The sequence below is a fragment of the Musa acuminata genome, chromosome BXJ1-8 (assembly GCF_036884655.1).
Source record: "Musa acuminata AAA Group cultivar baxijiao chromosome BXJ1-8, Cavendish_Baxijiao_AAA, whole genome shotgun sequence".
Lineage (NCBI taxonomy): Eukaryota > Viridiplantae > Streptophyta > Magnoliopsida > Zingiberales > Musaceae > Musa > Musa acuminata.
In genome coordinates this window covers 52,607,703-52,633,329 of record NC_088334.1, presented here as the reverse complement: position 1 = coordinate 52,633,329, position 25,627 = coordinate 52,607,703, and the positions used below count along the sequence as shown (strand labels likewise).

Below are 25,627 nucleotides of genomic sequence, written 5' to 3'. Positions count from 1 at the left end.
CGTGCATTTTTGATATCTAACGCTCCATATACAAGTATTTAAAGTCAGCATCTTTTGATATCCTCATGGGTCTCTTACATCCAAGACATTATACCTGAACAATTCAAGTCAATATATCTCATGCACTCGACACTATAATCACACAATTCAAGTTGGCATACCATGGATGCCCTTACATATCTACTATGTCTATATGCTTCTTACACAAGTAACTCAAGTGACTATGTTTTAACTACAAACTGATAGCAAAAGAGGATTGAGGCCCGTCAAGAAGATTAAACAATGAAGAGTTACCAACAACTTTCACTTTTTGTTCCCTCCAAGCTTAATTCAGATTTTCCTTTCCACCTCACACATAAAAGAAGTTAGTCATCACTAGTCTATCTCACATGCAAGCCGCAATATGTATTAAAGTTTTCTAATATGAAGAGTTCAAAACATATCCATATAGGTTACTAAATCTAGAGGTAACAATAGACAAAACACCAAAAGGATTCCTGTTTCTACTGGAGAAGGGATGATCATTTAATTTCTACATGAAATCAGCAAAAGCACAAAGAACACTTAATTCCAAGTGTTTTTACAACAAAGATGAGAGGCATAAATAAGTGAAAAACAGTATGTCAAATTTAACAGTTTTTTCCCAGGAGGAATCCAGTTAAGGGATTCACCATTGTGGCCATTGAATCACACCCTATCGATCTTTTTTTATCCCATCTCAGAAGCAAGCCTCCAGAAGGCAGCAACAACAAAGTGCCGCCAAGCTACAAAAACAGGGAGGAAAACTGATGAACAACCAAATAATCTTTTTTTTGTTTTTCATTTGTTGCATAAAGCAGCATACAACAGATAACATCTATCTAGCAAGTAAATGATCTATTCCTCAATAACTATTTGAAATAAATTATATTTCCATGAGAATTTATTTGGTAAACCAGAGGCCAAAGATAACTTTGCGTACACTAACTAAGCTACTAAAAGAGGTCTAGAAATTTAGGAAATACATCTAAGATTCTAATAAAAACCTAAAAAGATTGAAGAATTGTTCCTATAATTTTAAGAAAATATAGATTAGTCAATGTTGTTAACGTAAAACTGAAACATTGAGTAATATTAGCATGCGGTTACCGTAAACATGAAGAAACGCAGCCGTAACGAACTTTTATGTTTCCTTCTCATTATTTCTCTTACTATTATTCTTGTTGTCGATACCACATGGCCTCCTTCCAAAATTTTCTGATAATTATTTATTTAATTAATCTCCTAAATATTTAAATCACCACATGAGATGGCAATTTGGCTGATGAAAATAATACGCGCCCCCAGAAAACTAAACAAATAAATTTATGTAAACCAAAAAATAAAAGAACCACGAAAATAATTTTTAGAAAAGAAAGAAAAGCTAAATTGGCCGTGCACGATAAGTGGGATCCGCTAACGTGCACCAACGGTGGCGTGAGGCGGATCCGCCACCGCACGCCGTCGATCGGGATCTCGACGCCCCCAGGTGGGCATCGCTAACCGAAACCGGCCAGGTTGAGAGAGAAATAGGAGAATGATCCCATTACCATCCATCCATGAAGGAAGAGCTGTTACTCTGCTGCTGGGGGGCCGGCTGAGGGTAGGCTGGAGGGTAGCCCTGCGGCGGATAACCGTAGCCCGGAGGCGGGTATCCATGAGGCGGGTAAGCCGGCGGCGGGTATCCGGAAGGCGGATAGCCCGCCGGCGGGTATCCGCCCGGCGGTGGGTATCCGCCCGGCGGTGGGTATCCCTGCGGCGCATATCCCTGGGGAGCGTACCCCGGCGGCGGGTGGGCGTCCTTGGCGTGGTCCTCTGGAGGATAACCTAATCGTCATCACCGATCGAGTCGGAAGAAACACAACCACCATCATCAGTATGAGAAACAATGCAACGAAGACATCAATCTATTGCATCAGATTGGAGACGGTACCTTGAGAGGGAGGAACTCCGACCGGCGTCTGATGGTTGTTGTAGCTCATCCTCCTCCTCCTCGCTCGTCGTTCCCGAATCGATGGCCGCGAGCGACGGAAGATGTCTGTTTTTGGAAGAGGGTGTTATCATCGCGAGAACGCACAGCTTTATACCATAATAATGACAAAATTACATATATATCCCTCCAAGAAAAAAGTGATTTTTTTTTCCTTGTAAATCCAAAATAAAGCTCTCTGTTTCATCAACGTAAGGCCACAAAATGGCCCCTTATAATTATAGGAATCAGATTATAACAATCATAAGAATAAACTCCCTTTCAAAAACAAAATAAATAAATAAATAAATGGCATAAATAAATCGTCGTGTTATATATATATATATATATATATATATATCATGAGTTTGACAAAGATTTCTTAGATTTTTTTAATATAAAAATACATAATTATCTCACAACTCTTAATGACCCTATGATAAAGCGATATTGACATAAAATATTTCTTAGCTCTTTCATGTGTTATTAATTTAAACTTAAGCAGTATTGATTAGTGATTTGGATTTCTTACGTTAACGAACAATTTATACTATTGAATAATAGAAATAGTTACGTTAGTAATAGAACCTGATTGATTTCTGACGACATAGGGATTCATGGGATCTCCTAAAGAGATCCGACTGGTGATCTATATTCATCATATTAATAAGTCGGTCTTAACATAAACCAATCGGATTTATTCCTTTAGAAATACGAATCTGATTGATTTTTCAGAATATCTGATATTTATTTTTAGGGACAGCGTTCGGCGGGACCCGCTCCTCCCTCAGTGCTGTCGAGGGCTAACATTAAGAGGAGGCCCAAATGGGCCTCGAATGGGTCAAGATTTCATCGTTGTTCGTTGAAGCAAGGAAACCTTCTGGAGAAGGCGGCCCAACAACAACAAGGAAGGAGAGGAAAGGGAAACGGCGGAGGAAATCCCTGGGTCGGCCACGATGGCTTCTCGGCTGCAGCTGCCGGACGACGACTCGGTGGTTCTCCGCGTCACCCATGCCAACGTCAAGAGCTTCTCCGCCGACGTCCGCTTCTCCCTCGAGGTAGCGGCTCGGTTCTCCCGTCTCACCTTTCTTCTCGGATCTCCCCTACGCCTGATCGCTCTCCCTCGCTCTCGACCTTCTTAGATGACCGTGGAATCCGTAAAGGAGAAGCTGTGGAAGAAGTGCGGCACCGCCGTCGACTCGATGGTCCTCGAGCTCTACGACGATGCCGGATCCAAGGTCTGCGACCTCAGCGACGCGACAAGGCCGTTCGGCTTCTACTCTCCCCAGGACGGGTCAGCCGGTTTACTTTCGTTCTTTTTTGCTCCGGATTCATGATCTTCCCTGGTCCTTTTTTTGTTCGTCGTCTCAGGTTGTCTTTTGGTTTCGCTTCACCACATTGGGATGCTTTGGATCTGATTGCTAATTCGTTGCATGTTCTCGGCTACTGTTATTTCATTGGATGAATCAGGCCTAGGAAGATGGAATGGATCCACATGCTGATTAGTTCCTTCCCGTACTTGTTGATATCATGTTTCCAACTACTCTTCAAGTTCGATGGAACGGACGAGCACATCGATTGAATGGAACTGCAGGGCAGTTAATTCGCAGTTATTAAGACATGTTTCTTTTCCAAATACCATTCCAGTTAAATGGAGGGAGTAGGCAGACAGTGATTAGATGGAACTGCATTGAAGAATGTAGAAATGATGACTAGAAACAAATGAAAAATCTCTTGTTAACAAAAGCAGAAAGGACAGGTTGAGGGGAAGAGCTGAAAATAGAATGTTGTTCAAACACCCACTGGGTTTTGACTTTTTTATAATAAGTGGTTGAAAATATTGTTCGTACGTCACATCTATTTGGGCTGCTTTCCTTCTTGATCCACATACTAAAATGATCTATGAGATGAAATGATTTGGCATTTCCCTGCAAATGGTAGGTTAGTCAGTCTACTAGTATGCAATGGCAGAACTTGCAATACATCTTTGCAAGGGCCAAACAAAAAACCATTACAATATTGATATATGTGCATTTTTCTCTCAGTATTGTTCCTGTGGATACATAACATGAGGAATTTACATATCTGTTTATCTATCCACAAATAAACAGGATAAAACTCCAAATTGTAAAACTACTATCAAGTGCCTTAATGTGATCTGCTTAGGGTTTTATATAAGTAATTTCAAAAACATAAATTTGACTATGGAAAAGAAGTAATTTCAATAATCTTTTTGCCACTTTATTCAAGTCGACAACAATGGTTCGTGTCATTCTAGTAGAACACGAAAAAAAAGACTTCAATCTAGAAAGACAGAATATGGTAGGTAAAACTTTTCTAGTTGCTATTACTTTTAACTTAAGAATATGAGTATCATAAGTTCTATGAAGTGAACTTAAAAAATAATCGGGAAATTAATACAAAAGGAAAAACCAAAATTTCAAATGAGATTTTAATTCTTTATATACATTTTACCTTTTGAGCATTATGACAATTTGAAATTTTAGTTGACTTACAAAACTTGGCTAGGTTACTATAGCATTTTTCATACACAGGTCAATCGCCATGAAGATCCACCCTGACCACTACACTCGATTTTTTGAGCAACTCATTACTAAACATATACAGTCTGAATTATGCTTTAAACTTCATCATGGGAAGTGCTGAGACAGAGTTGCATGCATGATTGAGCTTTGTCCTAATGATATTTCTTGTGCTCGTTAATCCCCTGTGTAAATCGTGCAGGAAGATTGTCAGATGGGCCTATGGAGAAAATGACTTGATGGTTGTTTGTGTGATGCAACACTTTCAGCATTCTGATTGTCTTCTTGAAATATGATGATTCAATGAATTGGAGGGCAAAAGTTAACATTTCTCCAATGTTTTCATTCATGATAACCAATTGCCTAATATGTGTAGCTGACTAGAAGAAGCTTTAGGTGTTTGCCAATATTAGTGATTATTGGTTACCTGAAAAGATGTGAACCACTGAAAGAGTTCAGTAGAGAAGATTTTGAAATGTCATTCTTTAAAATATGGGTTACCACTACTTCGTGTTTTGATATTTTTATGTTATAATCTGGTATTGTTATGTAGTGCTTCGTAGTTTTGTCCATTCCTTTCTTCTACTGAAGCATCTTGCCTGCTAATTGACTTTTGATAGGCTTGTTTATTAAAGAATTGGTGATATCTGAGATAACCAATTATTCATTCATTTTCATTTTATCTAGCAGTTGTAGATCTTTTTTAATGGAAGAATCTACTTGTCCTACAACTATTGCTTAACTGGATTATACTTGATAATTTTAAGGTACCGCTTGCACATTATTGATCTTGATCCGTCTTCAGTAACTTCTGGTGGCTGGTTGGAAGACACTTCGTTGGTCGAGAAATATACTATATCTGAAGACGCATATAATAAACTTGATAGTAAGTTCCTTGACAAATTAATTTTCATATTGGAAGACTGCTCATAGCTCTTTAACCTGTATATGTTGTTTTTCATGCTTGTGTTGTTCCTATATTGGTACTGTCGGGCATGAATCTGATGGATTTACATTGTATCAGCCAGTTTCTGGAGTCTTTAATGTTTTAGTAAATGCTTATGCCATCTATTGCTTCTTGAAAATTGTACGTTGATATTTTAACTTTTAATTACTCAGCAATGTCATTGGCATCATAACCTATGTATATTATTTCTTTGTCTATTTAAGACAATTTCAGGAAGTTTAAGGAAAAGATGGTATCTCAAAATCCGATGGCAAAAGAAAATAAGGTGAATTTTGTGGGCTTTCTTATTTTCCTTTGGTACCTGATTATTCTGTTAAGAGTTTCTTAACTCATGTTGCTCTTTAGTCTAACCTGAAAGGCTACACATTCAAATATCACCCAGTCATCATATTTTTTCCCTTTCTATACTTTATGTTCTTGTTTGATCTTCTGCAGCCTTACATGCATAAAAGTCTTATTGTTTTGTGCCTCATTGTTTATTGTCTTGTCTTGAGTGGATATTTGTTTAACCTAAAAGCTTCATATTCAACTATTTGAACATAAAATCATATACATCACCACTCATTATATTTTGTATTTCCCTCTATTTTTATGTTTTTGTTTAATCATGTTGTGCTTTACAAACATAAAAATGTTGTTTTGTAGTCTCTTATATTTTTGTTAGCTTGGCTTGAATATATATTTTGTTTATGTGCAACATATACCTTCTGTTAACCTGCAGTTTGTTTTTGTCTCAGCTATCGGAGAATTACATGGAAGATCTTTGTGCGAATATCAAGGTCAGTAGATATTACGTTTCTTCAGCAACTGTATAACATATAAGTGCATACATTACGATTGCTGCCAATGGATTGTTGCAAGTCTTATGAAGTGAATGCAAGAAAACCATAGTTGCCTTGTATCTCAATGTTAGATGTCACATAAGTTGATCCTGGTGCTTCCTGATTATAATTTCTTTTTGATGTAACTATAGTGTGATCAAAATTGTGCAGCTTCGAAATTTTCATAAGTGTTATTATGCTCCACATTTTGTTTCCAAGAAAGAAAAGACACTATTAATTTAAAAGTGTTTTACAAATCAATGCACCTTAGAGCACAAAATAGACATAAAAAAGGAGGCGAGTTGGTCCTCCAAACCTGATCCACCCCAAAATTTTTAGCATGTACAGTCAGGTGATGAGCACTCATATTTCGCTCTCTATACGCATGGGAAATCTGTACATCCAAAAAACAAGATAATATCAAGGTTTAAAATTTCGATCTGTACTGGTGTATCGAGCCCTACTCGGTACGGTATGTACTGAGGTGTATTGACGGTATGCCTAGTGCAAACCTCGTGCCAAGTGCTCTCATAAAACTACGAATTTCACCCTGCCTCATGCTATTAGTTCGGCTTAACTAAGAAGGGGCAATTGGCTGCCTTATGCTAGCCGACTTGTGGATTCCTTATGGCGCAGATCCACTGCCACCGCCATGCTCCCATTATGAGTTAGGTCATTGATGCCTCATTGCTTCCTTATAAATATATTGATGCTCCAGTGATGCACGAATACTAGCTCTGAGATCTGGGTCTATTTCATCGCCACGACCCTCATAGGCGTCATAAATTGGTTCTTGCGTAGTCCTATAGTATTTTTCCTCAACTCTTATCTTTTTTTTTATTGTATCTTCCTTTTCCTGTTGTAACTTATTTTGAAATGATTTACGGACCTCCTTCGAAACCTTCTTGCATTTTGTAATATTGGGATACCCATCGGCCAAATGTATCTTCTCCCAGGTGATTCCTCCACCCATACCGATGTAATCACAATAAATGCATTGTCAATAACGACGGTTCCTGTCCATTTTTCGGGCATGATCCTAAGCGTCATCATGTGCCTGTTCCTTTGGTGTCATGTTCATACCAAATTTAAATCAAATAAACAAGTTGTGATTACCCCTAATTTAAAATAACAAGGTGCGATTATATGTAATATCATAATGAACCTAACAAAATGCATTAAATACGTAGAATTGACTCAATATCATTAAATCGTCATTAAAACCACTAATCACAGTACTAACATAGTTAATTAAGCCTTAATTAATCATCTTTCACCGCTATAAATATGTCAAACACTCTAATAGGTATTAAAGATATTGAATTGATCTAATATTGAGAAAATTTTGATTAAATCATCATTAAATCACTAATAGCAGCATTAGAAACCTTAATTAAAACCTAATTAAACCTATTATGCCATCACAAATATATAATCCAATACTTAATATGCATAAAATATAAAGATTTGACTTATTAAGTGTCTAATTTCAAAAAAATCAATATTAAACATATTAATCACAATATTAAAGACCTTAATTACTCCTTAATTAACACTATTCTACCATCAAAAATATATCTAACAACATATTAGACATTAAATCATACACCACATAAAATAGGCTTAATCATTTCATAAATCAATAAAAATCTAAAAAAAGAATACATACATCTTGATTAAAGTGTTTTTCCTTTTAATCCTCCCAAATTAACCTCTTAAGTTTGATCTAATCCATAAATCATAACTTTGTTGAGTTTAGGAGTGTGAAAATGTGAGAATAAGAGAGAGATGTGAGTGAAAAAGAATTTGAGAGAGTTTAAGAAATTAAGAAAATGAAATGAGTTGAAAGAGAGCGGAGGAAAGGGTTTTAAAACCATTTTCTAAGCCTTAAACGGTCAAATTGATCATTTGAAATAGGGCAATCTCAACCCTTGATCGGTAACAGTTGAAATCCGATCATTACCAACCAGTACAAATCCCGTATCTCCCGATACTGGGTCGAGACACCGGTACCGTCCCTAAGAGGGTGGTCCACATATTGTTATCCTCTCAGACTGGTACGTACCGCCCATACCAGGTGGTATGCGTCGTAATGCAAACTTGGATGATATTGCTAATTCAGTTCCTTATGCACAAAGAAGGTGATCCCCCCTTGTTTAAAAATTTAACAAGGGAGAGATAATCAGACTCAATGCTCACCCCCTCTCCAAATGTGTCGAGATAATCAAAGTTAACTAAGAAATTGGGTTGTCTACTTTGTCATCATTGCAATATAGCTGTCATAATGATGCTTTGGTTGATTAGATACCAGTACCTTATGTCTGTCTTTACATTAATCATGAAAAGTTGCAGAAAACTGTGAGCGGGAAGCATATTTTTTTATGCCTAGTTAAAATCCAAGTTACTACAGTTGCTCACCCCCTCTCCAAATGTGTCGAGATCTCATGTTTCTGGATATTTGTGTGAATGCAATCCAAATTGATGAAATCATAATCTGGACCATGAAGGTTGGTGATCCCATGGATGTCACAGCCGAAGAAGGTAAGGAACAACAGTGCCATAGGAGGAGAGGGTAAGTGGATGAGAGGAAAAGAGGAGGAAGAAGAGGAGGTTGTATCTCTGTTGTCATTCCGCCACTGTCGCTTTTTCCTACTGATGCAATACCATTTCTAACACCATTCTGCCACATGAGATATGAAGAGAAAACCAGAGACAGCATAAGAGAGGGTTTTCTGGAAACCCAAGTCCTTGTGACCACTTTTGAATCTTGAGTTGGGGCAACTATTCCTACTCTATCCTTAACAGCCTCACCTGCTTATTAGGGAGTATATGTGATTGCCTCGTTAAAGTCCAAGTTACTACAGTTGCCCACCTCTCTACAAATTTGGATTGAGATTTCATGTTCCTGGACATTGTATGTATGCAATCCAAATTGATGAAAGGTCATGATCTAGGTCATAAGTTGGTTATCCCATGGACATTACAGCGGAAGAAGGAAATGAATGGCAGTGCCACAGGAGGAGAAATAAGTGGATGAGAGGATAAGAGAAGGAAGAAGAGGAGGTTGTATCTCTGTTGCTGTTCCACCACTGTGGTTGTTTTTTCACTGATTCAATATCATTGCTAATGCCATTCTGTCATTTGAGACATTAAAAGAAAGCCAGAGTCATCATAAGAGAGCGTTTCCCGGAAACCTGAGTGCCTGCAACCACCATTGAGTCTTGAGTTGGGCCAACTATTCCTACTCTATCCTTAACTGCCTCACCTGCTTAGAGAATCTGGAAAAGGGTGGACTAGCAAGAGGATCCTTTGTTGCCTTTATTGAGCTGGAACTAATGGGACCATTATATTAGTAGATGGAAATAATTGAATTTAAATACTACTAGTTGAAAAAATTATTGGCAAAACCACAAACATCTACATATATAATATATACACGCACCAAGTATCCAACTGAACCTCGATATGAAGAAGGTTAACCCTCAGACTGTGTATCAAGCAATGTGCCATGTACCTGTACTCCCAGTGTGTACTATCATGAACCATTATCCAAGTACCATAGATTCAAATATCCAAAAGATTGCAACCACAACAGGTGCATCATGTAAATAGAAAATATTGCAGTAGTAGCAAAGTTAGGACAAATTACTGGAGATGCACCACATAAATAAACCACTTCAAGATATGTTGATGCAAATCTACATTTTCTCTCTGTATCCTCTGACATTATTATGAAGCTGTACATAACAAGAGATTCTCTAGCATGGTGGTATTCTTCATCAAAATCCTCATTCAAAAAAAAAAATGCATTGTCAAACCTGTCTGCTAGTTTGAGTTTAATTATTACGTTGGTTAAGTTCATTGTTTTCTGTGCAGGTAGGGGATAGATGTGAAGTTGAACCTGGGGAGAAGAGGGGAATTGTCAAGTTTGTTGGTAGAGCCGAAGCTTTGGGGCCAGGTTTTTGGGTTGGAATCCAATATGATGAACCTCTAGGGAAACATGATGGCACGTACGTGACTTTTTAATTTTAATCATATGTTATTTTGTGCTGCTTATATTTTGTTTGATTGTTAATATAGGCTTGACCAAATTGATTTTGTGAAGCTTAAATTTTATTTGTAACTCATTTGTCAGCCATTGAGATGCATACAATTAGATCCCATTATGTATATTATGTGCTATTCTCTTTCTAATTATCAATACCTGGCTGAATGGAATTCCATCTTGAATAAACTTTCCAAAATTGCAATTCAGCAATGGAAGACTAGAGTGGCCGATTATAGAGATAGAGTAGCCTTATGAAGTTCGTGGTGAAATGTTTGAATTTTTGGCAACCAATATTTGGGGGGATTCTGGGAATTCTACTTTAAATGGCTTATATTTCTTAATTTGTTTTCATTTTTCATTAGATCAGCATTTCTCTCATCATTATCATAAATCTTATTGGAACTCTAAGAAAACATGAGTCAGTAACCACATGAGTCATTTTCCTTCCTTGGAAGTTGCAATGAATGTATATTGCAAGAGGAGTGGTCCTGATATGTGACCGTGAACATCTCACATGGCTCACATGGTGGTTCAAAGAGGCTGACAGCTTCTGTGTTTTTTGAATAATGTGCATGCTATTTAAGATGTGTGAGTAATGATCTGGTTGATCCTTTCTGTTAATTGCACAAAAAAGAGCTATGATTGCATACACTAGTTTATTAAGAGGTTGATATCATGTTTGATAAAAGATTTCTAAATGAGATAGATGTAACATTATAAATCACTTAGGTTTATATCTCTTTCCGTTTTTTCTATGTTGGCTTTCTATACCGAAGTTGACTTAGTTTAGAAACTGTATGATATAACTTATCTAATTCAACAACTTGCTTTTGTAATGGACCAGAACTTGCTAGGTATGCGTGGGTTTTATTTTTAGGCAGGCTTAAGTTAGATGTAGGTGTCCCATAGAAAAAAATCCAAGAAATGTCTACACATCTGAATTGGTTGACTTGAAATTATTGTGGTAATTCTTATTCCAAATAATAACCACTATCTCATTTTATTGCAAGTTATTTGTTAATAGATAATCAACATTGTTCACCATCCAAAGTTTTGAATCCGACTTCATCCTTTTTTTCTTTCAAAAATCTGACTTCATTCTTATTCTGATATAATTGTTAAGACAATTGAAAAGTGATTTCTTAATTTACAAATTCAGTCTTTGCTATCTTAATTACCTTTTGATTTCAATAAAGAGGCTGAACCAGGAACTTTCTCATGGAGACGTATTGAAGAATCTTTGTAAGAATAACTGGAACACTGTTGCTGTGTTGTATTTTTTTTTACAACCTTGAAATACTATGAAATAGCAACTGTTTATATTATAACAAAAACAATGAAGTTACGAGTCAAAGGAAGTGGTTCTCTCATATGTCTTTACAAGAATGCAATTCATAAGATCGCTTGGACATTACATGATTGAAAAATGAGAAATTCACATTTTGTAGATTACTGGTGTTTAGAAGTGTTAAACACATATATATTCCAAGGGCAGTGCCCTGTTAACACCTGTTTTATAATCTCCATGCGAAGAGGTATAACGAGGGAATACTTGCCAGTCATGAAATCAGCAGACTAAACTTAAGGTCAGACAAAAAGAGCCCATGGAAAACAGATCAAATCTAACTGGGCTTTGTGCAGCCCTTTTAATTACCTCATGCAGCTTTGTGCCTGATATTGATAGGACAATGTTGTGTTGTTGTGGACACCAAACTAGCATTCTGATTATGTTGTAATATTTTCAAGCAGCTTTTTAAATTTGAACTGCAAGTATCATACATCTTATTTTAAGAAATGTGTTGGGGTTCATGATTAGATTATTTTTTATCTGATGTTGGTTGTTTGACCTTCTTTTGGATTCTTCAGGGTGAAAGGTAAACGCTATTTTGACTGCCCTCCACAACATGGTGTTATGCTTAGGCCAGACAAAGTCAAGGTAACTTGTGATATTACTAAAAGAAAATCTCACCTTTACTCATTGGTCAAACATATTACTAGTTAAAGACAACATGAATGTATGACCTATATATGAATTACGAATTAAGTCCAGGTTTATTTGGAATGTTATACCCTGTAATTTCATGTCCCTGAATGAAGTTCTGCATAGTCACAGTCAATGGGTCTTGATTGCTAAATGGAGATCTTTCTTCCCCCTTTCCTTCTTGCCAAAGAGGCTTATAAGTTTTTTACATTCCTGAGAGGAAGTTGACAATATGCAACTTTTTTGACTGGGGAGGGTTTCTTTTTGTTACCAAGCAGGTTGTTTCTTTGCAAGCTGAATAATTAGGTTTGAGTTATGAAAACTCTCTCTACTTGCAAGGGTAAGACTGCATATGCTGACCCTCCCTGGCCTCATGTTGACAGAAGCTCCATTCACCTGGTGGCCCTTTTTGTTATCAAGCAGGGCCACAGTTGTTTGCCAACAGAAATACACAAGCTTCTCAATCAGAGCAGTTACTGTTACAATCAATGGACACTCTAGTGTTGGCATTATCTTCCAATTATCCAACCCAAAGAATTAGTTAACCTGCAAGGCTTTGACTACATCATACGATATGCAATTCTTAAAAAATTGATGCCCTTCTTACATACAGTCTCAGGTGCTTTGCACATAGGGTATAATGTGAATGGAATAGTTGATCAGGCAAGTCTAAAGGTGTGTTGATAGGGACCTTTCCAATGGATCTCCATATGTCAAGATGGGGATGGGCTTGGAGTCATGATTAATATGCCTACCTAATTACCTGGGAGATGACAAAAGTTGAAACTCATGTTCTTGTCAGTTGTGTCAATTGTTTTTGCAACTTATTCTTATGTGCCTTCTGTGGTAGTTAGTTTCCTGCCTTCAATTACGGTGTATTCTTTTTATTGTTTCTTTCATCATTTTTTTTTGTGTACGTACTTCTAATAATGCTTATATCTCCTATGTGGTACTGTTGTTGATTTTAATAAATTCTAAAGTTTGTTTCAAAATAAGTTTTTGTTGGCCTTTGTTGCATTTGATGACATCGCATTTGTCTTGGCCTTGAATACAGAACAATATTAACTGATTTTGTACAGCCAACACCAAATATTAGCCCAGCTTAAATAACACAGCTACTGTTGTTCAAGCTTTAGTTGTCAGAGATCCTGAAGTGTCTTATCTTGTAAATGTCGATTGTGCAAATGGGGCAAATGTTGAAAGAAGCAAACATATGAATTTGTGAGCACATATCAACTGATTGATGGTCCTATAGAAAATGGGTAATAATGCGGTAATGTTGTATTCATCTTGTACTATCAAATAAAATCATGCAACTGCATCTCTCTTTCCGATATCTTATTCTTTTCGCTTTGTAAACCCTGCCTCTATTTTCTCTTATTTGTAAGTTGATCGAGAAGCATAGAGTATTTTCTAGACTAGAACTTCAGCTAATGAAATGTTTACTTGAACAGGTTGGAGACTACCCCGAGAGGGATCCTTTTGAGGAAGATGAAGAGATATAAAGTGGTGGTGAACATTCAGCATCTTCCATTTGCATTTGTAGGAATACAATTCCTGATTTCTTTGAAGTTCTTGAGTGATGTTTTCAGTCCTCAAGAGTCCTTGTATGTGTTTCCCCAGAAGATATCGCAAAGTGAACAAATTAATCTATGAGCAAGCGATGATGCCGTTTCTGTTGAAGGTTACATAGTTGTGTTGTCATAACTATTCCTGTGGTTGATTTGTGGCCACTATGATACTTAAAAGTTGGAAAGACCATTTGTTTCGAGTATTTTCTTGGTCTGGTTCGTTTCAGTTAAGAGTGCATGATTGCTCATAGATGTAATGTTTTAATCCACAGGCATTGTGGCCTGAACTCGCCACTCTATTGGTGCGATGCTTGCTGTAGAAAGCTCGATATCCTCTCCTCTCCTCTCCTCTCGTCAACATCGAGTTCGATCAGTTCATCATGTGTATAACCTTTTTCTAAACCCGAATCATCAGAAACTTCTATTTGGCACATGTTACAAGTTCTTTTTATCTCATGATCGATCAACAAGTTTACTTAGTTCCTTGAAACCGAAATGTTTAAAAATATTATATTCATAGAAATATTTAAAAATATTATATTCAATATACGTTACGTTCGACTAGCTTGATTTAGATGAGACCGAAAAAACTATTTGGTTTTTGATAAGAGAACATTTTAGATATTTAAAAAGGGCAAAAATTAGAAAATAGAAAGCCCAAAATGCGGAGAGGAGTGAGTTAGTTGCCCGATTTACTTGAGCAGCACTTCACAAGTCAGTTGAAGCCACCCACCGGACTATAATTTATTTATTATTATTGTTTTTCATTTATGGCTGGAATTATTAGACTTCCTCTTTCGTCGCCATCTCGTTTCCTTCGTGTGCGAGGAGACACGTCGTTTGTCTTCGCTCCTCTCCTCTCCCTTTTGACGACGTCCCCTCTTTCTCTCTTCCCCGCCCTTGTCGTTCCTGTCGCGTGTCAAATTGAGCTCTCGAGCCACGCTAAATCGGCTTTTCTCCTTCGCTTCCAAGTTTGCCGGCGGTCCTCCTGCGATTTACATCCTCGGAGTCGGAGGTCAGGCAAGAGGAGATCGATTCCATTTCTAGGGTTCTCTCTTTCCTTGGGCGTTAGGAATGGAAGGCCCCAGCAACGGCGGGCTGCTGTACCACGAGATGCAGGAGTCGAAGCTTTGCGCCGTCCACTCCGTCAACACCGTCTTGCAGGGGCCCTTCTTCTCCGAGCTCGATCTCGCCGCGCTCGCCTCCGACCTCGACCAGACGGAGCGCCAGATGATGCTCGAGGGCGCAGGCCATGGCGGTGCCTCGTCTGGCGACTTCTACTCGGAGGTCTCGCACAATGTGTCCATGAATGGCGATTTCAGCATCCAGGTTGGGTCTCGGAACCCTCTCTAATCACGTTTTACTTTTATTGCCGCTCCAAAGAAAATCTAGGTCATGTTAAAGGAGGTTTGATCTCGAAAAGAAAAATGAAACGTACTGGTTCATCAAATATGTATAAGTTTACGGAGACCTTAATAGCATTTGGCTTTCCTATTCGTTTCACAGCTAACACAAGACTATGTGGAATATTTGTTGATCGATTTGTCCTACAGAATTGAAGGGCATCTCAAGTAATATGTAACTGATAAAGTACTTCTTTAACCGTGCCTGCCCGGAGAGGCCAATCGAAACTGTATTCTTGTGTCTTTAAATGACCGGCGTTTGTTTTAGCTGGTTGAGTTTTCTTGGTTAATGTTGTGTTGGTTTTGGCATGCCAAACGTGTCCAAGAACCATTTGTCATCTATGCTTTATGTCAAATAGATGTTTTTGGATTATATGAGCAGAAACTATCATGATAAAAGTTATTGATACCAATCTGATGAAACCTGATGAGAGATAAATAGAGCAATAGATCAAAGGGAATGAAGGGTGGAGGAGGTGGAAGTTGTGACGAGTATTAGAAGGAGGAAACACCCAAAAGAGGAAGAAGAAAGATGATCAAGTCCTCTCAGCAACAAATAACTGAATCACTTCCATAAAATGTAATATTTGGTGGTCTACGCCATCAATAGACATGCCTCTTACTTTTTACTGTAATAAACATGTTTATAGGATCTTTAATAAAAAGTAATAAAAGAAAATTCAGCATAATTTTTCCTTTATTCCTTTCTGATTATGAAATCCAAACTTGTTTATTGATGGTAGCCATCTTATTAAACTACTGCAGTTTATTAGTTGAGATTCTGTTAAAACATTTAAAATTTTTTGCTGAAATTTCAAACATCCAGCTATACTCCATATATCACTCCAGTTTTTCACCGTTTTGAGACATTGTCAGCCACTAGGAAGTAGGATCTTCTTAAGACGTAGTAAGTTACTCATCGTCCTCTTTGTTAAGAAAAAACTGTCTATGATTGTTTTAGTCTATGCCATCACTAGACATTTCCATAAAATATAATATTCGGCATCACTAGACATTCCTCTTGCTTTTAAGTACTATAAGATACATGTTTATAGGACTCTAAAAAAGAAATGAATAAAAGAAAAGTCAGCATAATTTTTCCTTTATTCCTATCTGAATATTAAATCGGAACCTAATATATTCTTTCCTTTATTTATATCTGAATATTAAATCTGAACTTATTTAATTGATATTAGCCATCTGCAGTTTAGTAGTTGAGATACTGTTAAAACCTTTAACAAATTTGGCTGAAAGTTAAAACTTCAGCTATGCTTCATAGGTCACTCCAGTTGCACTGTTTTGATATATTGTCAGCAGCTAGGAAGTAGAATCTGATTAAGATGTTTTAAGGTACCCATCATCCTCTTTGTTAAGAAAAAAATGCCTATGAGTAACCTACTGTATCTGCATGGTACTGTAGCTAAAATATTCATAAATAGTAATTCCAGTGATTTAAAAAGGCGCTCGGGCGAGGCGAGGCGAGGCGAGGCCCGAGCGCCTCGCTAAACTTCCAGGCGGCGCACTTCAAAGAGGCGCCGCCTAGGCGCTCGCCCGAGCCCAGGTGCTAGGCGCTTCGAGCGAGTGCTTGTGTTAAACCAGGCAACCGAACCAGGATTTTAGGTTTGGTTCGGTCTTCGGTGGTTAGTTGGTTCAATCGAACCAACTAAAATCGATATCAGCTGTCGCTGCCCAACCCTAACCGGCTAACCCTGCTCGTTGCCGCTGTCGCTCTCGCGCCCGCTACTTGTCGCTGTCGTTGCTCGCAACCACTGTTGCCGCTCCCGCTCCTGCTCTCGTTGTCGTTGCTGCTGTCGCCCCTCGCCGCTCTCACTCCTGCTGCCACTGCCTCCTTACACTCTCGCTGCCGCTGCCTCCTTACATTCCCGCTGCCGCTGCCTCCTTACACTCCCGCTCCCACTGCCGCTGCCTCCTTACACTCCGGCTCCCGCTGTCGCTGCCGCTGCCACTTCCTCTTTTCTCAGTCAGCACCCCCTTACACTCTTCCTTCTCCTTCTGTATACTATTAACAGTATACTGTATACTGTTAACAGTGTTAGGTTTATTTGAAATTGTTAATTTTCAATACTATTAATAGATTAATAATATATTATTTTGATTTTAATAATGTTAATTTTTATTTATTTGAAACTATTGTTAGGTTTCAAGATAAATGGTAAGTGTACAGAGCAACTCAATAGATTCTCCAATTTTTATTTATGATTTTGTATCATAGATTTTCTTAATTTAATAGCATATTTTTATTTAAAATTTTAAATAATTATATTTATTAATTATATTATATATTTTTATATTTTAACGCCTTGCTTCGCTCGGGCGAGCGCCTAGCGTCTCGGGCGTTTTTGGACCTTAGCACCTTTTGACGCCTAACGCTTTTTAAATCACTGAGTAATTCTCAACTAGAGGATTAATATGCAATCCAATCGATACCCAAATGAGAATATGTTTGGACTCAACTAAAATAGTAATGAGATACAAGCTTACCAACTCAAAACTAACTAAAAGCTTTGAACAGAACTTAAATAGATTCATAAAATTAATGACAAAATAATCTAAAATTACAAAATTTTAATGGACTCAATTACCTTGATATATTCATTTAAAGATAATGTGCAGATGTCTTGATTCTTGAATTAGCAGTCTGATTTAACAGTTGGGAAGAAATTGCCTATGGCCATGACTTCTTCAATCCAGTAATTTAAATAGGTGCTCAGGCGCTTGCTTAAGCGCTTGGGCTAGGCAAGGCGAGGATCGAGTGCCTTGTGTGTGGACCAGGTGGCGTGCTTCAATGAGGCGCCCAGGTGCTAGGCACTTCGGGCGAGTGCCCGATTCAATTAAGCGAACCAAACCGGTTTAAGTCTGGTTCAGTTCGTAGTTTCTTAGCTAAAAAGCCACGCTTCACACCCACACGACCCCAAGGAACCCTAGCATTGCTTCTGCCTCCACCGTCGACGCTTTCTGTTGCTGCCTCCGCCGTAGACGCAGTGGACCGAGCCTTCCTCTGTTGTCGACGGATGAGTCCGACGGCCCCCATAGCTTCCTTTCGTTGTCGATTCCTTCTGTTGTCGCTTCCTTCCACTATCGAGGGAGAGGACCGTAGGTTCCTCCGCCATCGACAGATGCCCTTATGAGCTTTCGTCGCTGCTACTGTCCACAGCTTTCACCACTGTCGTCGTTGCTGTCTGCAGCTTCCATCGTTGCCGCTGCTGCTGTCTGCAACTTTCGCCATTGTCACTGCTACTGTCCGCAGCTTCCCTCGCTGTCGCTGTTGTTGTCCACAGCTTCTGCCATTGTCGCTATTGTCGTTCGCAGCGCTGCCACAACTATCTTAAACTAATCCTCCGTCGCTGTTGCTATCTCCCTCTGTTACAGTTAACATTTTTTTCTCCCCCCTCTAACTTTAAGTAATATACTGTTAACAGTATATTTTTAATTTAATATCATATTTTTATTCAAATAATTATTTTTTAAATTATATTATATAAATTTTTAGATTTTAATATTTCAGAGCATCTCGCTTTGCTCGGGCGGGTGCTTAGGCGAGCGCCTAGCACCTCGGGCGTTTTGAGACTTTGGCGTCTTTTGGCGCTTAGCGCTTTTTAAATCACTGCTTCAATCTGACCCTTCTCTTTTGTCTCAATCCCTGAACCCCTTTAGTTATTTACTTTTCAATTGAAACATTAATCTACCTTTTTTCATTAGTATTTACTATCTTGGTATTAATTTGTAGATTCTAAGTCCATAGACTTCAAAAAATAGTTGTTTCACTTTATCTCAAATTTGTTCAAGCTATTGGATCGGCTTCTCACTAATTTTCAGTTCGTGGTTGCAAATTCTAATCCACGCATGGAGGCTGGAGCACAGAATTTCTCAGTGCGATTGGGCCTGTAATTGGCATGTGCACCTCCAAGTATCACATGGCACTTAAGAATCCACGTATTTGCCTTTGTGACACAGGTTTTGGAATCACAGAATGGGAATATTGACTCCTACTCTCATTGAACAGCCAAAGCCCCTAAAGGGGTCTTCAGTCGCGGCTAAGTTTTCAGGAGCACTTTGGTCATTGATGTTCTTTTTTCTAGCCTAATTGGTGTTTAGTTATTGAATAAGTATAAATAAAGTGATATAAGTAAAGGGGGGTCTACAGGCCCCTAGAATATATGAGAAAAATATTATTCTATGTATCAAATTTGTTTGCAATATTTTTCAGCACTATAAAGTTCTTCTTAATTTAATTCCAAGGGAGGCTTTTCTTTTTCTTGAACAAGAGGCAATCTTAAGTTTGGTCATAAGGGATATCTGGGATTAGTTGGACAACATGCAAATATTTGTTGGAATTAATGTTGTTGGTTGGAGATATGACAAGATTTGTTGAAAAAAAATTAGAAATAGCCAATGACTGTGATTGGTTGGGTTGGCTAGTGATTGGTGGAGACATGGCCAATCTTGATAATTCATTAGGAAAAATCAGGGTTTTTGGAATTGGACTAGGTGAATCCAAGAGTCCGTATTTACTAGGCACATCTAAAATGAACTTTTGTGATATATACTATTTGCCAATGATATTGTTTAAATTGATGATATTTGAATTTGAATGAATTATAAATTATAATTATCAAAATTTACTTGAGAAACAAATGGTTTTAGATCAAGTTGCAGCGTTAGCAAGAGCTAAAACAAAGTTAGTTGAATGGAAAAATTAAGAAGTTCTGAGAAGTAAAATCTTTTATTGTACTGGATTTTTTTATTCAATGTAAGGTAAAGATAACAGAAGATATCGCTTAGATAAGTTAATGCAAGGCAGTTAATTTAGAGAGGGACATTCTAGACTGTTATGTGATTGTTCTGTAATCCTTAGATTAAACCAAGATATTTTCTATAGTTATTAGGTTGGTTATGTTCCATGAATTGTAAATTGGTCACTTAGATCCTATTTATCCAACACTTTAATGACACATAGATAGGTATAGAATGTTGTATAGAGAGTAGAAGGACATATTTGTCATTCTTTAACAATTAGGTCCATTTCAATCTTGAACAAATGTACGAAAGTCTTTCAAGTCGATTTGGATGTCCAATAAAATTATGCTAGTGTTTCGGTTAGGTGAGTTCACTTATTTAGATTGCTGATGCTTGAAGAGGTAGAGGAATTGTAACATGAATTTGTTAGAAATAATAGAAATGGATTCAATGACTATTCAATTTGATTGGTGAATTTGCAACCAGAAATACTCAATGGCAGGCAAGGATCACTGTAAGAATTTCTAATGGGAACTGTCTGATTAGTGTTGTTAATGGTGTTCATGTGACATCTAGCCATGTTTTGCTGTAGACTTCTAGACTTATTGGTACACGAAGCTAATCAAAATGATCGGCCTGGGACTTAATTATTTAAAAACAGACTAATTTGGTTGAACATTCATATCCTGAAAAAAATGGGAAAAATAAAAGAAGAAAATTTCTTTTATCCGCTTAACATTTCCTTTCATTTATTTGTCCTCTTTCTTATCTTATTTATACGATGGCTAATTTTTCACATCTCCTCCCTCAATGTTTTAAAGCATCAGCCTTCTTCCACTCGGTTTGCTGTTTCATTTCTCTTTCTTGTCTCCCATTTGTACTCTTTGTTGTCCCGTTATCTTGTTTAGTTGGACAGCTATTGTAGTGTTTATATAAGTTAGTGGGGACTAAGACTTCAGGGTGCAAGATTTCAATTTAAAGGTGATAGACAACCAGGTACGTTTCCTATAATTATTAAATTATTCTCTTCATAAAGAGAGGGACAAGAGTATTGATTCTAATTCCATTTTGGTGGAAGAAGATATATAAAAAATATATATGATCAGCAAGAAAAGAGATGGATTTCTAAATTGCTTCATGGGTTTTCTTTGACGAAGTGATTTTTTATATTTTCATGTAGGCTCTTGAGAGTTTGATGTAAATCATTTAAGATGCCTGCAAGTTTTTTACAAATATAGTCTTACTCATCCAGTAATCTGATTACTAGAGAAACTAGAAAACAGTCGAGGTGTAGTAGTTAAGATGTATATGTGTTTTAAGTGTGGAGAAATTAATTTCACTTGTTTAGTAATATACTAGTTTCTTTTGTTCTTTTTATGAGATAGGAATATGAAATTGAAGTACCAGAGGAAGCTACAGTGGAACTCATTATCTGAGCCTATCAATGCGTGTTGCCTCTTCGTGGAACTTAAACTAAAGATGGGCCTGTGAAAGATTCAATAGAGTGATATGATTGGCTTATCTGGTTCGACATTTAGGGTTTTAAAATTAAAATAAAGAAGGGCCTGCGAAAGATTCAATAGAGTGATATGAATAGCTGACCTGATTTGACCTTTAGACTTGACACTAGTTTCCTAGATAAGGCATTTTATGCAGTTTTGCCGAAAAATAAAATTAGGATTGGTACAAAATAGTCTTAGATTGGAATTATCTGATTCTATCTGATAATCCAACATACTAGTGTACAATTTCAGTCATTTACCACTAACCAAACTCTCAATTTTGTTGAAGAAGATGACTCATTAAAATAATTTAATGGAACAGTAATATTATTAAATTGATTTGGCCAACATATCAAGTCTTCAAAAATAGTACCAAGGGCGGGCCTTGGTACTATGGAAAGGTTGCTCCTGGGAGATTAGGTTCAAGTTGCAGAAACAGCATCTTTATATTAGTTTTAAGGCTGTGTCTGTTGATCTCCTCATATCCCGCATTTTCAGGTGCCTAATGGCCAATCTCCCTATATCCTGTGACAAGAGCCTAGTGGCCTAGTGCTAGGTATGCTCTTTTTTAATCAAGCCTTCAAAAATAAATCTAGGTAACTTTTTCAGAAGGATGAAAACATAACTGGCATCTTAAAAGTATCAATCTCGATATTAGTTTTTTTTAAATACATATGTAGACAACTTCTTTGCCTTGAACTACCTCTGAAGTAGTATATATTCAAAAAGAAAGAGATATAACATAACAAAAATCAAGCAAATAAATCTGATGTGAAACTAACAAAGAAAAATGAAAAAAGTTCAGACAAGGAGAGAGAAAGGGATAGGAAGAAAGATGAGGATCAGATCCCACTTTCCCCATGGTTGTACCACCAAAGAACTGCCCATTCTGTGCAGCAAATTTGCTCCTTGCTGCCATACCTTGTGAAATTTGTTATACCCTGACAACAATGTGGAAGTTGTTGATCTCAGGACCCCGACCAGATCAGCCCCAGCAATGTTGCAGTTATGGATGCTGTCCTGAAAGGGAGCAAAATAGGGGAAAGTAGCTAGGAAAGGAGAGTGGGGAAGGGTTGAGGTATCATTTGCATCTATTGTCCCTTTAATTACACATATTTGTGTTCAAGATCTAATCTTTATATTATATCAAATTGCCTCAGATGCATGTCCGGTCCAATTATAATCTAGAAAGCTGGATTGAATCAGTGATCAGTGGTTAGATTGTTGATCAGAAGTGCAGTCCATTTATACTTAAATTAAATAAGATAAGATCCAATCCACTTGCAGTCCTAAATTAAGGAGAGAAGATAGCTTCTACATGCCTCGTTAGATTTGCTTTGCCACACTAAAAAAGAAGTTTTTGAGTATGAGATGTGGGAGAACCTGGAACAATTCCTAGTTCCACTTTATCTTTGATGACATGTTATGAACAAGGGCAGAAGGCAAAAGTGAACTAAGCATTGAGTTTTAAAATATGGAAAGTTAACTAATTATGGACTCTTAGCATTGAAATATTTTTGCATCATCTTTTGTATATACCTGAAGACACCATCTGGATTAGTCTTCATCTGGAACTGCTTTTGGAATTAAATTTCTATAGAGTAGTAGTTAATCAACTTGGCTATTAGAATCATATGCTAAGTGGAGGAATATTAGCACTCGCACATAAGGGCTTCAGATACACCTGCAATTATCAAGTCCAGTCCCTATCAGCAGATAGGACTATCTTCTCTTGTTTTGGAATTCTGAAATTGTTTAGACTCTAGAACTTTTGTGTGCCTAAAGTTGGCTCCAATAAGATGATAATGATGCTTGGAAGTTCTTTTGGGTTTTGTACAAGTGGGGTTAGATGCACGGGCTATAATATTTCTTGACATAATACTGCACACGCAAGAGGCTTAAATGTAACTGAATCATTTATTTCGTATTCCAATTAATGTAAAAAAGGTTTTATTTTTACATGATCAAATTGCTCTATTGGCATATAATTTCTAGTTGTAATTAATATTCATTCTTGGTCTTTTTTATCTACAAAGACTAGAAGTTGATTTCAAAGGGGGATCACCTCATCTTTTCCTGGAGTGGTCCGAGTTATTGAAGTTTTATGTGAGTAATGAGGATGCTACTTGTAAGATTGATCTTTAAAAGTTAAGTGTGCTTATTACTATATCTTTTTCACTGTCATTTTTTAACCTAGAGTCATGAGAATTACATTAGGCAACTGGCAGCCAGTAAAAAATTTTGTTGGATGTCATGAGCATGAATCTTAACTGACTTCATTATTGACTGTAAACCAAAAGTGACATGATGTTTTTCACTACCTAGATGTAATAATAGATTGGCTAGCATGTGATCTGGAAGTGATCCATTTGTATCAGTGTTGGATGTGTTGCACATTATACAGATTGTTTTGTGGTGATACTAGTAAAAAAGTTCAGCAGTCAATCAGAATTCAACTAGAAATATGGGTAAACTTCTGTTTTACATGATGACTGGGAGAAATTTAACTTGATTTATTATTGTGCAAAGAAAAAAAAACTTGATTATATACAAGAAACTAAGTGGCGGTGGGGAGAGGGTAAGCGGATTGACCGATAAATGGAGTCTACGAGTAGGCTGTGCTTTCTAAGATGATCAACTGTGTGTGTATAAATAGTTCTTTAGAGATGTGTGTTTTTTGGATGATACACCAAATATCTTCAGCCTCTTGCTGGAATTTCTTCCTTGCTGTGGCTTCTTTCTATTGTAGTTTGAATGTAGGAAAAGTTGAGATGGCGCAATGATGCAAAATTTATTAACATAATGGCATCTGTATTGCTTTCTCTAAACCATTACTCTGTTTCTTGGTTTTGATGATTTTTGAGGGGGGCCTCTTATTTTTCAGAAGGATCAATGCTTTTGCTGGATTCTAATTTTTTTTCCTTTATTGTTGTCTTGCAAATTGTTGACCTAGATTTTTTCCCATGCACAGGTTTTGCAGAAGGCTTTGGAGATATGGGATCTACAAGTTGTACCTCTCAATTCTCCAGTAGCTGAGCTATCTAAATTTGAGCCCGAGCTCGAGAATGCCTTCATATGTCACTTGCATGACCATTGGTTTTGCATTAGAAAAGTCAATGGGGAGTGGTACGACTTCAATAGTCTTCTCCCTGCCCCCGAGCATCTTTCCCAGTTCTACTTATCAGCTTACATAGATACCCTCAAGGACTCTGGGTGGAGCATCTTCTTGGTTAGGGGTAACTTCCCCACGGACTGTCCTATACCACATGACTACTCAACTGGTTTTGGGCAATGGCTAACTCCAGAAGATGCACAGCAGATAGCAAAATCATGCAATCAAATGAAGTTTTCAACCCAAGAAGCATATTCAAGCAAAATTGATACGATGGCTGAGCAGGAAGAGGAAGATCTGAATGCTGCAGTTAAAGCTAGCTTGATGGATTATACCGATATTCAAAATAGTAGACCAGACGTACTTGAAGGTGGGCGTAATACTGTAGATTCTGCCGCTCTTGGCCTCAAATTTGATCCACCTAATTATAACAGCAGCTTTATGGATCCCTGCCCGCATCGTCCTGAAAGTGGTGAATCCAGCAGTGATGTTCACAATGGAACTCGTGGTGTGGAAACCCCATCATCATCCCATGATGACAAGGTTCAGTGAGGCTGCTTTGTACCGTTGGTTAGAAGCCAACTTGGATTCCATTTGCTTATTGTTCTGTACTTTGTGAGATGCTTTAGTGTCACATTCATTTATGCACGAAATCAGTAGATTTTTGTGGGGAGACTCTGGTTGATAGTTTCCTTGTTTACGATCATTTGTTCCTTTCATGTTGCTTCGATTTGTGATGCAACTTCTTCTAAATGGTTCCTGTGTCTGTCTTTCATAATGTAAGCGCATCGAAGATGCTCCATGCAGCTGATGCAAGTCGGCGCAAGATTTGTCATTGTGTTCTGATCAGAGTATGCGGTGGTTCCTTCACAGAAGCATTAAATGCTAACTCTACAATCTTGTCCATCAGCAACAAAATCTAGTGAATGTAAAG

General features: G+C 37.5%; 3 protein-coding genes across 3 annotated transcripts; 2 read left to right on the top strand and 1 right to left on the bottom strand.

Moving 5' to 3' along the window:
- Positions 1-521: 521 nt before the first annotated feature.
- Positions 522-2,086, bottom strand: LOC135589254 (protein CYSTEINE-RICH TRANSMEMBRANE MODULE 13-like). Its single transcript, XM_065081532.1, has 3 exons — positions 1,952-2,086; positions 1,569-1,845; positions 522-764 (listed from the first exon to the last, which is right to left on the bottom strand). Exons 1-3 carry the CDS (start codon positions 1,998-2,000, stop codon positions 719-721), a joined length of 372 nt encoding a protein of 123 aa, XP_064937604.1. The 5' UTR covers positions 2,001-2,086; the 3' UTR covers positions 522-718.
- Positions 2,087-2,862: 776 nt separating this feature from the next.
- Positions 2,863-14,121, top strand: LOC103995534 (tubulin-folding cofactor B). Its single transcript, XM_009416137.3, has 8 exons — positions 2,863-3,045; positions 3,130-3,281; positions 5,298-5,416; positions 5,701-5,762; positions 6,235-6,276; positions 10,195-10,328; positions 12,233-12,302; positions 13,802-14,121. Exons 1-8 carry the CDS (start codon positions 2,944-2,946, stop codon positions 13,850-13,852), a joined length of 732 nt encoding a protein of 243 aa, XP_009414412.1. The 5' UTR covers positions 2,863-2,943; the 3' UTR covers positions 13,853-14,121.
- A 602-nt stretch (positions 14,122-14,723) lies between these two features.
- Positions 14,724-25,393, top strand: LOC135588829 (ataxin-3 homolog). Its single transcript, XM_065081170.1, has 2 exons — positions 14,724-15,247; positions 24,553-25,393. The coding sequence occupies exons 1-2, from the start codon at positions 14,993-14,995 to the stop codon at positions 25,243-25,245; spliced, it is 948 nt and encodes a 315-aa protein (XP_064937242.1). The 5' UTR covers positions 14,724-14,992; the 3' UTR covers positions 25,246-25,393.
- The last annotated feature ends 234 nt before the right edge of the window (positions 25,394-25,627 follow it).